Here is a 16,510-nt window from a genome sequence, read left to right as displayed (position 1 = left end):
GGTTAGCCACCCAGGATAACCCAAGAAAGTCAGTGCGTCATCGAGGACTGTCTAACTTATTTCCATTGGGGTCCTTAATCTTGTCCCCTAGGATGCGACCCACACCAGTCGACTAACACCCAGGTACCTATTAGGTACCTATTTGCTGCAAGGTGAACAGGACAACAGGTGTAAGGAAACGTGTCGAAATGTTTCCACCCGCCGGGAATCGAACCCGGGCCCTCCGTGTGTGAAGCGAGAGCTTCAGCCACCAGGCCACCTGGTAGGGGGGTACATTAATGGGGGTGAAGGTCTCTTCATCCAAAGAATTAGAACCAGCAACGCAAGAAATGTATTTATTTATTAAATAAGGAAACAAAAATAATAAATGTTCTCGTAGGAATAATGGATAATTCCAATGAATCATCTAATAATCACTACTGCATCACCAGAAACTGATTTCTTTCATTTTCTATTAACTAATATTATTTTACGTTAGGGGAATTATCATAATACTTTTTAAGTGACATCAAATCTTATTATCAGGCTAAATTTCTTTTTGAATATCTTGAAATTAATTCTTGAACAAAGAAAGTTAAATTTATCAAATTAACTTTATATTACAAATAACCCCGCGGACTTTAGATTTAAATTCATGCAAGAAGAAAAATATTTACTAAAAAGACAAATACAGAATATATAAAATTGCTGTAAATGCTGTGTATTCCAAATACAAAAAAATATTTAGGTTAAGAAGGCTAATAGATGCTGGTAAATATGGAGTAATATGAGAAAGATGGTGATATAAAGTTAATACCAGAATGAGTCATATTGTTGGAATTTGTTATTGTAAATATGGCACTGCTTAGAAGTCCTCTGTCCTAGATTCTTGAAGTTATAATGATGTGAATAGAATAGACACTGGGTGTGTGGAGAGGCTTAGACGTTATTAGGAAGATAATGGCGCTAGTGACCATCCAGAGGTCTCCCAGTGTCAGCAGTTCACCCCCATCGTCGGTAAGTGTCCTGGAGCCTCAGGTGGGGCTCTGCAGTAGGTTCCTGGGGAAGACCCTTCCAGGGGGTGACGGGGCTGGGGAAAGGACTCTTGATCTGAGGAAGTGGAGTTGCCTTCTCATTCCTCTGGTGAATCTTGATTGCCTCCTATTTCCCAGGTGCTGTATGACTTCTATGGGTTCAGCCACTCCCCATAATTATAATAATAATGGGGAGACATTTGGGGAGGCTTCAGTAATGGAATTATAAAAAAAAATTACTATTTAGATTAAATATATATAGTTTTACTGACTACAATACATTCTCCAGGATGTGTGTGACCCTTACAGGCACATTTCCTCTCCAAGATAGTAATAATAATATAATCTTCAGGGTGAATTTTGGAAATGGTTCATTTATGAAATAATAATAATAATTATCATCATCATTTGGTTCATTACATAAGAATTTTAGAGATGGTATTGCCAAATGATCTTCTCTCAACACCACTTCTTCCTCATCCATACATCTTTCTTCTCTGTATGACCCTTACATGTTTAGCCCTCTCTGTGAATAATAATAATGACTGTACTAAACATTTATTCACTGACTACACGAATGACATTGAAGATTGTATCCATATATTTGTGATAGCCGTATCAACACTCTCCAGGATTTGTTTTGCCAAAACATATAAATAAGTGCAGATTACAGTATTAATCATTTGTTTCTGGTTATGACTTTGACAAGTGTTTAATAAGATTTTTTAATTAAATCAATATACACACAAAAATTGTATGGCAATATTTATTCCATTGTGCAGTTGTACTTCAGTACTAATTTAAATGGCTTATTTTATCTTGATTTTAGAACAAATTTATTTATGGTCTGAATACTTGGAGTATTAATTCTTCATACAAATTGAAGACACAAAAATACAGTAGAAGGATAATTTCTTGATAATATATATGAAGCTATATTAGCTCTTATTGTTACTATTAAAAAAAGGTTCATATGACTCATTAGAATGTTATTCATGTATTGTACATAGAGTAGAAATAAACTTGAAGGGGGGGAAAAAAGGCTTATGCCAATGGAAATAAATTTACTGGGCTTAGTTATTTCAGGTTATGGTAGTTCTTTAGTAAGTAAATTTTTATTTAGGCTCTATATATTTAACATACAGTGGTCATATGAGGGCACACATGTTTTAAGCAATAAAATTATGTACATTTTGTTGATTTAAAGTAGGCCAACCCAATAAAATCAAGCATGTATCATAATTAAATAATTAATATAAATGTACATAACTGTTTTGAAATGTTAAATTTTAAATGGTATGTAAAGATTCTTTTGCCATTGTCAATAAAATACAAAATATATAGTATAGTTTTTATGTTTTTTTTTGGAAAGCCTAATCTGAGGCTGGGTTATAAGAGTAAAAAACACTGAACTCACCATTGGTGAAAATGTATTTATGTTAGTAATGCTCACTAGTACTACCTAACTCCAAAGAAATGTTTGATTGTGGGACCAGGAGTGGATGGAGAGACTTGTTATACTATATGAATATAGGAAAGCACTGGTTTGGTAATAGAGTTGTGGATGAGTGGAACAAACTCCCGAGTACAGTTATTCAGGCTAAAACGTTGTGTAGTTTTAGATAAATACATGAGTGGGTGTGGGTGGGTGTGAGTTGGACCTGACCAGCTTGTGCTGCTGAGTCTGGTGCAGTGCTCCATCCTTGAGTGGAGGTGACCAGACTGGGTGGGTCATTGGGCTAATCCAGGGGGGGGGGGTCATTGGTCTAATCTGGAGGGGGAGACATGGACCTGCTCCACATTGGTCAGTAGGCCTGTCGCAGTGTTCCTTCTTTCTTATGTTTTTATGTTCTTATATAAAATATGTATAAAGCTTGCATTGAAAAATTTTAGATTATGGGATCAGGCATGACTGAAGTAGTTTATTGTTTATAATACTGTATGCATAGAGTTTGATGTGTTAAGAGCCTGGATTAAACTGGTTATTTGAAGGAGATTCCTACCCCTGATAACTTTGAGATACAGTGTAAAGGTTTTCATCTTTAGGCTCTTCACAGCCATTAAATATCTGTTTGCTTCTCACAGATGCAATGTGAAAAATTTCCAATTTCTGTATCACGTTTTGCTAGACCTCTTTGCAGATAATGGTGAATCTCACTATTGTATGGTACTTATTCACAGTGAGGCTGTGAAAATACTATTTACATACCTGCTTTTCTCACAGGGTTTTAATAGTTCCTATGCAATCCTAATTCCCAGTAAACCATATTCTTTCAATAAACATGACTGTTTTTGGCTAGGCCACTTTAGGTGGGTGTCATAATAATTTTTGGATAGGAGGATGAAGAAGACTATTTGGATTACATACTACTAACCAAGCGGATTAAAAACTCAGGATAACCTAAGGAAGCAGTATGGCTGATTTTTATTAGGGTCCATATAGATCTTCTCCTAGGATGCAACTTACAACCATCAGATAACCCCTAGGTATCTGTTTATTACCAGGTGAACTTGGGCAGCAGGTGTTAGGAAACTTGTCCATATATCTATCCATGTCCATGATTGAACTTGGGTCCTTGCAGTTATTAGCTGAACACTTTAATACTGACCTACAAGGTACCACTGATAATTGATAGGATTGTAAGATTATACATATAACTGCAGAGCAAGTGTGGTGATTAACCCTGGCCCTTTTAAAAATATTAGTAAGTGTTTTTCATTTTTAGAGAATGGGGCATAAAGGTTTCAATTTATACAGTTGATGATTCAAAGGTTAAATGAATGTGGGATTAATGAAATAATAATTCTTGGAATTTCCATTGATTATGCAAACAAGTGATAGGAATATGGTACATCCTCAAAAGAATGCTTGTTTATTAATAACATACACAGTCAATCATTCATGTATATTGTACTTACACAGTAAACCATTCTTATATAATTTAGAGTATATGTATACTGGATAGCGTACGTGTATATTTTATAATGCTAAAATTTTTGCTCTGTCAGTTTTTATTTTCAAAGGATTTGAAAAATTAGTTTTTTACTTTATTTGTATTTTTTAACTGATCACCTATTCATTTGTCAGATTTTTTTGCTACTTAAGAAATATAACTATTCTTTAATTATAATAATTTTTTGTGTCAGGAATATGGAAGTTCAGGACATTCATTAGAAGAAGAGGAACAGAAAAATAGAAGGTATGCACTGTTTCTGTAATTGTTTTTCCGGATACTGTATACAGTATATCAACACTTACACAAAAAATAATCCCACTTAGCAACTTGAATTTATTAACATTTTCATTACAGTAGGGTAATCTTGTTGTATTTAAAATTTGTAAATTACACTGGTTAAAAATATACATTGTAAAATAAATTGCAAGGGAAAGGTATTTATTTAAGGTGAAATTCAACATTAATATTGACTCTTTCTAAATGTAATTATAATATCCATATAATGTAATAAGTAAAGTGTTAGAATTTGTGTGAAATGTACAAGAATATCACTTGAAAAAAGTACTATTTATCTATATTGTACATTGTATATACTGTATTATTAATTACATATTCAGATAAAATGAAAAAAAAAAAAATATAAGAGAGAATTTCTTTTTCCTTTATGCTGGTGTTTCATTAATGTTTTTTTTTTCTTTTATGCTACAGTTTGAGTGAATATTACTTCGCAGTAAAGGGTGAGTAGTTACTTAGGTAACATTACTTCGTAAAATAGTAGGCTATGGCAAGAAATCCTTATAAAACACATTGCTAAAATTATGAAAAATCCAATACCATAATAAAAAATTTCCTAGGTAGTAGGTTGGGAGACAGCAACTGCCAAGTGAGTGTAAAATGGAAGCCTGTAATTGTTTCACATGATGGTAGGATTGCTGGTATCTATTTTTCTGTCTCATAAACATGCGCAATTTCAGGTACTTCTTGCTACTTCTACTTACACTTAGTTCACACTACACATGCAAATACGTACAAGCATATACATGTATATACACACACCTCTCTGGGTTTTCTTCTTTTTTCTTACGAGTTCTTATTGTTATTTCCTTTCATCTCCATGGGAAAGTGCAGCAAAATTCTTCCTCCGTAAGCCATGTGTGTCATAAGAGGCAACTAAAATGCTGGGAGCAAGGGGCTAATAACCCTTTCTCCTGTATACATTACTAAATTTATGAAGAGAAACTTTTGTATTTCTTTTTGGGTCACCCACCCTCGGTGGGATACGGCTGGTTGGTTGAAAGAAGAAGAATAAAAAATTTACAGGGAAAAAATACCCAAGCATTTTCATGAATTTTCAAGCATCTTCAAAGTAACTGGTAGTTCCTCGAGAGATGTGTAACTGTAAATGTGAAAATGTTCAAGTACTGTATAGTATTTTTCTCTGCTATTCTTTTAAACTGGTACATTTCATAGTAGTACGTTTATTGAGTAATTCAGTAAAGTTAATCACTTTAATAAAGAAGTGTATTATATGTACAGTATGTACTTGGGAGCTGAAAAGTTTAAGGTACCCCATTCTGCATACTGCAGTCTTAAATGCATTTGTAATAGCATAATTTTAATTCATTGCATTATATTTTTTAATCTGTAGGAAATATTTAGGCATAGTATTTTGTTTAATTGCTCTGGTTCTCAATTCCAGGTTTCGGAGTACTACTACCAAAAAATGAGTGTCAGTTGGGTAGAGGTCGGCGCACGGGTACGGCCCCGCCTGATATTCAGGGCCACTTGCAGGCTATGCTGCATCTCCTCTGCCCAGGGGATACATTGCATATGGTTAGTATACTACTACTTTGCTTAACACAGATTTTTTTTGATTTAATTTTGGATGTTAGCTTCTTTGAAGATCACATTTATAGCAGATAAATGATGTTGAGGTTTTCCATGGTTCATTTAAAAACTGGATTGCACATTTATGGACAGGAAACTCATTTCTTCATGATAAAACCACACAGTTGGCCATACTTCTTTTTTGGTTACTCAAAAAAGAAGCATTTTCACCATGACTCATTCCATCACTGCCTTGCCTGAGGCACACTGATACTACAGTTCAGATACTCTTCCAGACTGCAGCATCCCTACCCCTCCTTCAGTGTCCACCCACCTCCAGGAATTATATCCTTCTGACTGGTTTCCTGAATCCCTTTATAAATGTTACCTTGTTCTCACACTCCAACAGCACATTATTATGAAGAACTACTTGCCACAACTCACTCCTATCTAACATGCCTGTTGTTATTATTATTATTATTATTATCATCATTATTATTGTTATTATTATTGTCACAGAATTAAAGTAATTTTTATAAGGTAGAAAAATAAATGTGCTGTTGTAATATTAAAAGTTAAAGTATGGTTTTACTATGCTTCTAACAGTTGCTCTTTCTTGCCAGCTTGTCTTAGTGATATTTTATCCATTTTCTTCTAGGCTGTCCGTTTGGAGTCGCAGCATGTTGGCCGCGTACGTTACTTGGCTGTGACGGGGAGGACTGGGCGGCAGGATAAAGAGGAGGACTGTTTGCTTGGAATAGATTTTACTGGGGAGAAACCTTCCATAGGACTTGTATTACCAGTTCTAGCTGACACCAGAATTAACCTTAATGGCGATGGGTGAGTTTGTGGCAAAGCCATGTACTACAGTAGTAGAGGTACAGATAGTACTGCAATGTAATCATATAATGGAATGGTTGTAGGGTGTTCACTGGATGTACTTTTTTTAAAGAATGTAAAGTAGCTGATTAGTTCAGTGCTAGGGGTGAATGCAATAGGATTTTCTCTAGCAGTGTGGAAAAATTCATTCACATTGCTCCTTTATATGTAAGTTGAGGACTCTCACAAGTGGAATTAGAGGCTGTTACCCTGGATGTAATCCATTTTGCATGGAAACAGATTATACTGTATTGTATACTGATGTGATGCTCAGTGGTGAGAAATTACATCTACTGTGTATTGCAAAAGAGGAAGAGCTCGTAAGTAGGTACTATATATGAGGTACATCATTTTATAGATTGAAGGGAACAAATATAGGATGTAGGACTATTAAAAGTCAAATAATCTAATGTTTATAGAGTATGGTACAGTAAAACATGTATAGCCTCTTCTGTAAAATTTCGAGGCAGATTATGAGAGCTTTCAAAACAAGGGATGATAGTCTTCAAGGCACTTGTGTTCAAGATGCTTGTGCTCTCATGTTCGTGTATCTTCACTCATATCTCTTGTTGAGGTAGGTGAAATATTCAATCTAGAAAACACAGTAGTACATAGTAAAGTACAGTATATGATCTTTACACAGATAACCTGCACATAGAAGAGAGGAGCTTACAACAACGTTTCGGTCCGACTTGGACCATTTACAAAGTCACTTTGTAAATGGTCCAAGTCGGACTGAAATGTCGTCGTAAGCTCCTCTCTTCTATGTGCGGGTTATTTGTGTATCGTTCCAGTCACGGTATTGTGCTTTTTTTGTTATTTATATAATCTTTCACATCAATTAAAGGAATGCTTTCTTATGATTTTTCCATGTGGAATGCCATCCTTTCCAATAATCCTTTTTAGATTGCTTTAGTTGGGAGTTCAAAACATTCCAGCTCAGTCATAGGCCTATAAAAAAATATTCAGTAAACAGCTCTCTTCTTTACCTTCTGTATAAACAACTACTTAAGCTCTTAAATTTTTCTTTTTTGCTTCACATTTATACTTTTTAAAGCTAATCCCTTTCATATTGCTTGGTTGCAGTGGCTTCAGTGTGTGTACAGGTGGGCGGAAACACATCTTCAAGCCTATCTCCGTTCAGGCTATGTGGTGAGTGCTTTGCTGCTTTGTTGCCGCATTTGTTTTATATCTCCTCTTGTGACAAAGTGAAAGCTTGTTACACTCTACATGTCCTAAAATTTCCTATGTATTCTGTTTAACACGCTTTTGCTGTGCACTGTTTTAAATGGGGGCTGCAAGAGATGTTACAGCATGTCATAATGCTGAACAGAATGTTATATTTAGCAATTATGGATGCATAATATGAGAGAGATTGATATTAGTCAGTACTGTTGGCTTAACCCTTTGACTGTCGCAAGCCCCTTTCTGAAACTGTGATTCTATGTTGCAAAAGTTTTGGAAAAAAAAAATTTTTCTTATGAAATGATAGAGAATCTTTTCCCGATGGTAATGACACCAAAAATACGAAATTTGGTCGAAAACTCATGGAATTACGCTCCCACGAAGTTAGCGGTCTCGGCGACATATACGCATCGGCAATTTCACCAACTTTGAGCCCTGTTTTTGGCCAATTCCGTTGCTCCAGTTAACGAAACTCATAGCTATTTCTTTAGAACTCCATTTTTTTCTATCAGTTGAGTACAAGAAACCGCCCATTTACCGATTTGAACTACCCAATAAAGTGGTCAGAAATTGGCTATTTGGCCAATTTCACACAAATTAAAAAAGATGCCAATTTCAAAATAGGGTCCAGAATAAACAATGTAGACATTCTTGGCACTAAAATAACATATCCTGTGTTCATTAGTCACATCTCTAGGCCCCTCTTATATTACTATTGCTTTCTATTTTGATTTTTTATTCATACAAAAAAAATACAAAATTTACTGTTATGCAGACTAATGCATTATTGTAAAAATTATGTAAATAATATCAGTGCACAAGTGCACTGATATTGACGTGTATTGAATGTGCGGTGTAATTTGTTTACTCCTGAACATTGGCAAAAATCGAACATTTCCGCTACTTTGAGCTCAGTTTCAAGGTCGTTTTCATCATGAAAATAATGAAAATCATCTCTATTTCTATAATATGTTTTCCATTTTGTCACCTGAGACCATGAAAACGGGAATACCACGATAAATTCTGTAAGAAAATACACCTCAAAGTCGGCGTTTTAATCCAAAAAAGCTGTTTTTTTTTTTTTCATTACGCACTGCGTGCTGCAGGATTTCTTTTATGTGGTGCACACTGACCACACAGACCCATTCTCTCACATGTGGGCCTACCAGCTTGCTCCTGCTTGATTTCAAGCCGCTAGAATTTACGCGTATAAATACGTCAGAAACAATGGCGCGTAAGACGTATATATACGATGTAAACAGTCGAAGGGTTAATGTAATGTCTTTACTGACCTCCTTCCTGGGTCTTGAGTGCTTAGTTTCCTCCCCAAACCCCTTCTTGGGTGACACCCCCCCAACTGTAGAATACAGTGAATTCTTTATTATCCTTGAATAATTGGATAATAAAATACTGTACGTATTTTGTGCCACATAAGATGCACCAGCATGTAGGATGCACCCTAAATATGCTGAATATCCCTTACCTATTATATTTTTTAATTGTTCTCTTTGTTAAATGGAATTATTTGTAAATCCCAAGCTTGCATCATGTATGCTGCAAAATACTGTAACCAACTGTAACAATCACTTTTGTAAACATTAGACTGATGTATGCATGTCTAAGTCTTAAATAATAAGGAAAACTGCTTACAGAAGATAGAAACAGAGTTATCCTTTTCAAGCACATTTATAGATCATTTGTTTGTATATTTTACTTAGTGTTATAGATTTTTAATGTTTTTCAGATGTAAATTATTGTGTAAATGACTCATGTCCAATTGTTGGGAATACAATATGTATATGAATTAATGTAGTTGTTTTCTTGATTTGCAGGTGAGTGTTGAAATTCATCTCTATTGGAGAAGGTAAATATTGGCTGAGTATTATGTGTTGATGAGGCAGTCACACTGTTCATATTATCATACAAAGACACCCCTTCCCCAAACCCCCCATACTTTATATTTGTGCTTTTGTTCTTGGAGCCTGTGTCAGAACTATTCTCTAAAACTCTCTTAGCAGCTCGACATTAATAAAAATGGTACCAAAAAAGAAGGGGGTTTTGGGAGTTATGTGGGATAAGCAAAACATAATGTTGAAGGAAATTGTAAACTGATAGAGCTGTGTCATGCTGCTTATTGCTGTATGCGAACATTTCTTTTAATAGTTCATTGTTAGTTTTTTTTATATTATGATGGTACTCTGCTGTGTTGTTTGATATTTTTTACACACAAAACAGAGTAATACTAAATAATTATTCAGCGTATTATACTGGAATAATCCCCTATTTACTGAAAATTACTTTTTTGCAATATATTGAAAAATGACTCCTGGTATGGATCTTTAAGAAATATATTGCACACATTTAAACATAATTTTAACCACATCACACACACACACATATCTTAAATTTTGGTCTTAATTGCACACAAGTGCAGTAGTACTAACTTTTTATGACCAGGCACTCGACATTTGTGTAACTGGTTTCATTATTAAATAAATCAGTTACTCTTTCATCATATTTGGACCTGCCCACCAAGCTTGGCAACCAGCAGTGGTCTTGTGTTTATATTATATATTTGTATACCTTCAAGAGAGATTGCACCTCCCACTGTCTTCACTCTCCAGAGTGTATGGTTAACTTAGTATTGCAGTGTGGTACCCCTGGTATTTCTGTGTAATATGCTCTTGTATTGCAGTGTAGTACCCCTGGTATTATAGTGTAGTACCCCTGGTATTGCAGTGTAGTACCTCTGGTATTGCAGTGTAGTACCTCTGGTATTGCAGTGTAGTACCCCTTGTATTACAGTGTAGTACCCCTGGTATTGCAGTGTAGTACCTCTGGTATTGTAGTGTAGTACCCCTGGTATTGCAGTGTAGTACCCCTGGTATTGCAGTGTAGTACCCCTGGTATTGCAGTGTAGTACCTCTGGTATTGCAGTGTAGTACCCCTGGTATTGCAGTGTAGTACCCCTTGTATTACAGTGTAGTATGCCTGGTATTGAAGTGTAGTACCCTTGGTATTGCAGTGTAGTATCATCTTGTATTGCAGTGTAGTACCCCAGGTATTGCAGTGTAGTACCCCAGGTATTGCAGTGTAGTACCCTTGGTATTACAGTGTAGTATCCTCTTGTATTGCAGTGTAATACCCCTGGTATTGCAGTTTAGTACCCCTGGTGTTGCAATGTAGTACCCCTAGTATTTTTGTGTAGCACCCTCTGGTATTACAGTTAAGTACCCTTGGTATTGCAGTGTGGTGCCTGGGGGTATTGCAATGTAGTACTCTCTGGCATTGCAGCAGTAGCAACAACAGTAGCAGATATTGCTGCAGCAACACCATAAGTAGCAGTTATAGTAGCACCCTAGGACTAGTGGTAATAGTGTCAATAGCACTGTAGTAGTATCTGCAGTTGTAATTGTATCAATAGTTACAACACTGGATATGGTCGTAGCAGCAGCAGATGCAGCAATAATAGTGACAGTTTAGTAGTAATAGCAGTAATAGCATTAGGCATAGCAGTAATAGCAGTAGCATGTTGTATGACCCTTACAGGTTTAGCATTTAGTTTCAATTGTAATAATAGCAGATGATGTAGCAGTAATAGCAGCCCTAACAGTAGTTGTAGCTTGTGCTATTAGAGTAGCTGTAGTAGCAATAGTAGTGGTAACATTGAATGTAGTGTTAACATTGAATGTAGTGGTAACATTGGATGTAGTGGTAACATTGAATGTAGTGGTAACATTGGATGTAGTGGTAACATTGGATGTAGCAGTAATAGTACGGTAACAGCAGCAAAACAGTAGTAACAGCAGCAGTAGTATTAGGGTAATAGCAGCAGAAGTAATTACGTAATAATGGGTATAGTAGGAGCAGCAGTAGGGTTGTAACAGCGACAGCAGTAGTAATAGGGTAGTAACAAGGATGTAATAGCAAAAGCAGCAGTAATAATAGGGTAATGACAGCAGCAGAAATAAAGGGTAGTGACAGCAGCAGTAATAATAGGGTAGTGACAGCAGCAGTAATAATAAGGTAGTGACAGCAGCAGTAATAATAGGGTAGTGACAGCAGCAGTAATAATAGGGTAGTGACAGCAGCAGTAATGATAGGGTAGTGACAGCAGCAGTAATAATAGGGTAGTGACAGCAGCAGTAATAATAAGGTAGTGACAGCAGCAGTAATAATAGGGTAGTGACAGCAGCAGTAATAATAGGGTAGTGACAGCAGCAGTAATAAAGGGTAGTGACAGCAGCAGTAATAAAGGGTAGTGACAGCAGCAGTAATAATAGGGTAGTGACAGCAGCAGTAATAATAGGGTAGTGACAGCAGCAGTAATAATAGGGTAGTGACAGCGGCAGTAATAAAGGGTAGTGACAGCAGCAGTAATAATAGGGTAGTGACAGCAGCAGTAATAATAGGGTAGTGACAGGAGCAGTAATAATAGGGTAGTGACAGCAGCAGTAATAATAGGGTAGTGACAGCAGCAGTAATAATAGGGTAGTGACAGCAGCAGTAATAAAGGGTAGTGACAGCAGCAGTAATAAAGGGTAGTGACAGCAGCAGTTATAATAGGGTAGTGACAGCAGCAGTAATAATAGGGTAGTGACAGCAGCAGTTATAATAGGGTAGTGACAGCAGCAGTAATAATAGGGTAGTGACAGCAGCAGTAATAAAGGGTAGTGACAGCAGCAGTTATAATAGGGTAGTGACAGCAGCAGTAATAATAGGGTATTGACAGCAACAGTAATAATAGGATAGTGACAGCAGCAGTAATAATAGGGTATTGACAGCAACAGTAATAATAGGGTAGTGATAGCAATAATAATAAGGTAGTGACAGCAGCAGTAATAAGGTAGTGACAGCAGTAATAATAGGGTAGTGACAGCAGCAGTAATAATAGGGTAGTGACAGCAGCAGTAGTATTATTAACTGGGTAGCGACAGCGGATGTAGTAGTAGCAGCAGTAGTGGTAGTAGCAGCAGTTTAGTAACAGGTGTAGTAACAGTAGGGTTAGGTTAGGTAAGGTTCGTCAGGAAACAGGACAAGTGTCTCCTGACGCGGGTCATAGTCAGATGATGACCTGCCGTTGGAGCTTTTGGTCATCTGACCGAGGCCTTCCGCTGGCTTACCAGTCCACCCCTTTGAAAATTATGGTCATATTTATAACCATGTCTTAGTAGTAACAGTAGCAGCATTAGTAACAGTAGGGTAGTAACAGTGGATGTAGTAACAGCAGTAGTAGGGTAGTAACAGCAGCAGTAGGGTAGTAACAACGGATGTAGTAGTAACAGCAGCTGTATTAGTAGTAGGGTAGTAAAAGCAGATTTAGTAGTAACAGCAGTTGTAGTTGCAGTAGGGTAGTACAAGCGAATATAGTAACATCAGTTGTAGTAGCAGTAGTAGTAGGGTAGGAACAGCAATAGGGTAGTAAAAACAGTAGTAGTAGTTGGGTAATAGCGGATGTAGTAGTAACAGCAGCTGTAGTAGTAGTAGGGTAGTAACAGCGACAGTAAATAACATATCTTGCTTCAGTCATATCTTTTATAGATTGTTTTTGATACCTCTGATGACTGGCAGTGACTACTGCGTTTTATAGGCAATGTCTTGTTTACTGCTACTAGGAAGGGGTTTACACAGCTCGTCGGAAACATTGACCTCGGCGATGTTATTAATCTGACTCGTGTGTCAAGTGTCACCGTCTAGGACACCGGAAAACGTAAATGACAGTAAATTGGTCAATTTGGATAGTAATTGGTCTTTAAGTGTTTCCTCGACGTTTCATATTGTTTTGTCCTTGGTGATATGTATTGCGGAAGTTAAGCCGGGGTCACAGGTCAACACGATGAAGTATATGAGTGTTAATAGAAGCTATGCCTGGGGTTAGTAGTCAGTATAGTGATATATGAGTGCTGACGGAAGTTGTGCCTGGGGGTTAGTGGTCAGTAATGTCATGTATGAGTGCTGACGGAAGTTGTGCCTGGGGTTAGTGGTCAGAAATGTCATGTATGAGTGCTGACCGAAGATGTGCCTAGGGTTAGTGGTCAGTAATGTCATGTATGAGTGCTGACGGAAGTTGTGCCCGGGGTTAGTGGTCAGTAATGTCATCTATGAGTGTTGACGGAAGTTGTACCTAGGGTTAGTGGTCAGTAATGTCATGTATGAGTGCTGACGGAAGTTGTGCCTGGGGTTAGTGATCAGTAATGTCATGTATGAGTGCTGATGGAAGTTGTGCCCGGGGTTAGTGATCAGTAATGTCATGTATGAGTGCTGACGGAAGTTGTGCCCGGGGTTAGTGATCAGTAATGTCATGTATGAGTGCTGACGGAAGTTGTGCCCGGGGTTAGTGGTTAGTAATGTCATGTACGAGTGGTGACGGAAGTTGTACCTGGGGTTAGTGGTCAGTAATGTCATGTACGAGTGGTGACGGAAGTTGTACCTGGGGTTAGTTGTCGGTAATGTCATGTATGAGTGCTGACGGAAGTTGTGCCTGGGGTTAGTGATCAGCAATGTCATGTATGAGTGCTGACGGAAGTTGTGCCCGGGGTTAGTGATCAGTAATGTCATGTATGAGTGCTGACGGAAGTTGTGCCTGGGGTTAGTGGTCAGTAATATCATGTATGAGTGCTGACGGAAGTTGTGCCAGGGGTTAGTGGTCAGTAATGTCATGTATGAGTGCTGACGGAAGATGTGCCTAGGGTTAGTGATCAGTAATGTCATGTATGAGTGCTGACGGAAGTTGTGCCCGGGGTTAGTGGTCAGTAATGTCATGTATGAGTGTTGACGGAAGTTGTACCTAGGGTTAGTGGTCAGTAATGCCATGTATGAGTACTGACCGAAGCTGTGCCTAACGTTAGTGGTCAGCAATGTCATGTATGAGTGTTGACGGAAGTTGTGCCTGGGGTTAGTGGTCAGTAATGTCATGTATGAGTGCTGACGGAAGTTGTGCCTTGGGTTAGTGGTCAGTAATGTCATGTATGAGTGCTGACGGAAGTTGTGCCAGGGGTTAATAGTCAGTAATGTCATGTATGAGTGCTGACGGAAGTTGTGCCTTGGGTTAGTGGTCAGTAATGTCATGTATGAGTGCTGACGGAAGTTGTGCCTTGGGTTAGTGGTCAGTAATGTCATGTATGAGTGCTGACGGTAGTTGTGCCCGGGGTTAGTGGTCAGTAATGTCATGTATGAGTGCTGACGGAAGTTGTGCCCGGGGTTAGTGGTCAGTAATGTCATGTATGAGTGCTGATGGAAGTTGTGCCTTGGGTTAGTGGTCAATAATGTCATGTATGAGTGCTGACGGAAGTTGTGCCCGGGGTTAGTGGTCAGTAATGTCATGTATGAGTGCTGACGGAAGTTGTGCCTTGGGTTAGTGGTCAGTAATGTCATGTATGAGTGCTGATGGAAGTTGTGCCTTGGGTTAGTGGTCAGTAATGTCATGTACGAGTGCTGACGGAAGTTGTGCCTGGGGTTAGTGGCCAGTAATGTCATGTATGAGTGCTGACGGAAGTTGTGCCTGGGCTTAGTGGTCAGTAATGTCATGTATGAGTGCTGACGGAGGTTGTGCCAGGGGTTAATAGTCAGTAATGTCATGTATGAGTGTTGACGGAAGTTGTACCTAGGGTTAGTGGTCAGTAATGCCATGTATGAGTACTGACAGAAGCTGTGCCTAAGGTTAGTGGTCAGTAATGTCATGTATGAGTGTTGACGGAAGTTGTGCCTGGGGTTAGTGGTCAGTAATGTCATGTATGAGTGCTGACGGAAGTTGTGCCTGGGCTTAGTGGTCAGTAATGTCATGTATGAGTGCTGACGGAAGTTGTGCCAGGGGTTAATAGTCAGTAATGTCATATATGAGTGCTGACGGAAGTTGTGCCTTGGGTTAGTGATCAGTAATGTCATGTATGAGTGCTGACGGTAGTTGTGCCCGGGGTTAGTGGTCAGTAATGTCATGTATGAGTGCTGACGGAAGTTGTGCCTTGGGTTAGTGGTCAGTAATGTCATGTATGAGTGTTGACGGAAGTTGTGCCTGGGGTTAGTGGCCAGTAATGTCATGTATGAGTGCTGGCGGAAGTTGTGCCTGGACTTAGTGGTCAGTAATGTCATGTATGAGTACTGACGGAAGTTGTGCCAGGGGTTAATAGTCAGTAATGTCATGTATGAGTGTTGACGGAAGTTGTACCTAGGGTTAGTGGTCAGTAATGCCATGTATGAGTACTGACAGAAGCTGTGCCTAAGGTTAGTGGTCAGTAATGTCATGTATGAGTGTTGACGGAAGTTGTGCCTGGGGTTAGTGGTCAGTAATGTCATGTATGAGTGCTGACGGAAGTTGTGCCTGGGCTTAGTGGTCAGTAATGTCATGTATGAGTGCTGACGGAAGTTGTGCCAGGGGTTAATAGTCAGTAATGTCATATATGAGTGCTGACGGAAGTTGTGCCTTGGGTTAGTGGTCAGTAATGTCATGTATGAGTGCTGACGGAAGTTGTGCCTTGGGTTAGTGGTCAGTAATGTCATGTATGAGTGCTGATGGAAGTTGTGCCTTGGGTTAGTGGTCAGTAATGTCATGTATGAGTGCTGACGGAAGTTGTGCCTGGGGTTAGTGGCCAGTAATGTCATGTATGAGTGCTGACGGAAGTTGTGCCAGGGGTTAATAGTCAGTAATGTCAT

The 16,510-nt window shown here is 38.3% G+C and overlaps 1 protein-coding gene across 2 annotated transcripts in view; it reads left to right on the top strand.

The window, feature by feature from the left end:
* Window positions 1-831: 831 nt before the first annotated feature.
* Window positions 832-16,510, top strand: part of ssh (Protein phosphatase Slingshot) — a 435,152-nt gene continuing 419,473 nt past the window's right edge. The window contains exons 1-6 of one of the 2 annotated variants that reach the window (XM_053785577.1): window positions 832-996; window positions 4,161-4,213; window positions 4,679-4,707; window positions 5,670-5,803; window positions 6,456-6,637; window positions 7,763-7,828. In XM_053785577.1, the coding sequence (XP_053641552.1) occupies window positions 940-996; window positions 4,161-4,213; window positions 4,679-4,707; window positions 5,670-5,803; window positions 6,456-6,637; window positions 7,763-7,828 (521 nt within the window). In that variant the 5' untranslated portion in view covers window positions 832-939. The remainder of the gene's footprint in view (window positions 997-4,160; window positions 4,214-4,678; window positions 4,708-5,669; window positions 5,804-6,455; window positions 6,638-7,762; window positions 7,829-16,510) is intronic. The other variant, XM_053785578.1, reaches the window with a different exon arrangement.

This window comes from Cherax quadricarinatus, chromosome 35 (genome assembly GCF_038502225.1).
Source record: "Cherax quadricarinatus isolate ZL_2023a chromosome 35, ASM3850222v1, whole genome shotgun sequence".
NCBI lineage: Eukaryota > Metazoa > Arthropoda > Malacostraca > Decapoda > Parastacidae > Cherax > Cherax quadricarinatus.
This window is presented reverse-complemented; position numbering and strand designations above follow the sequence as displayed.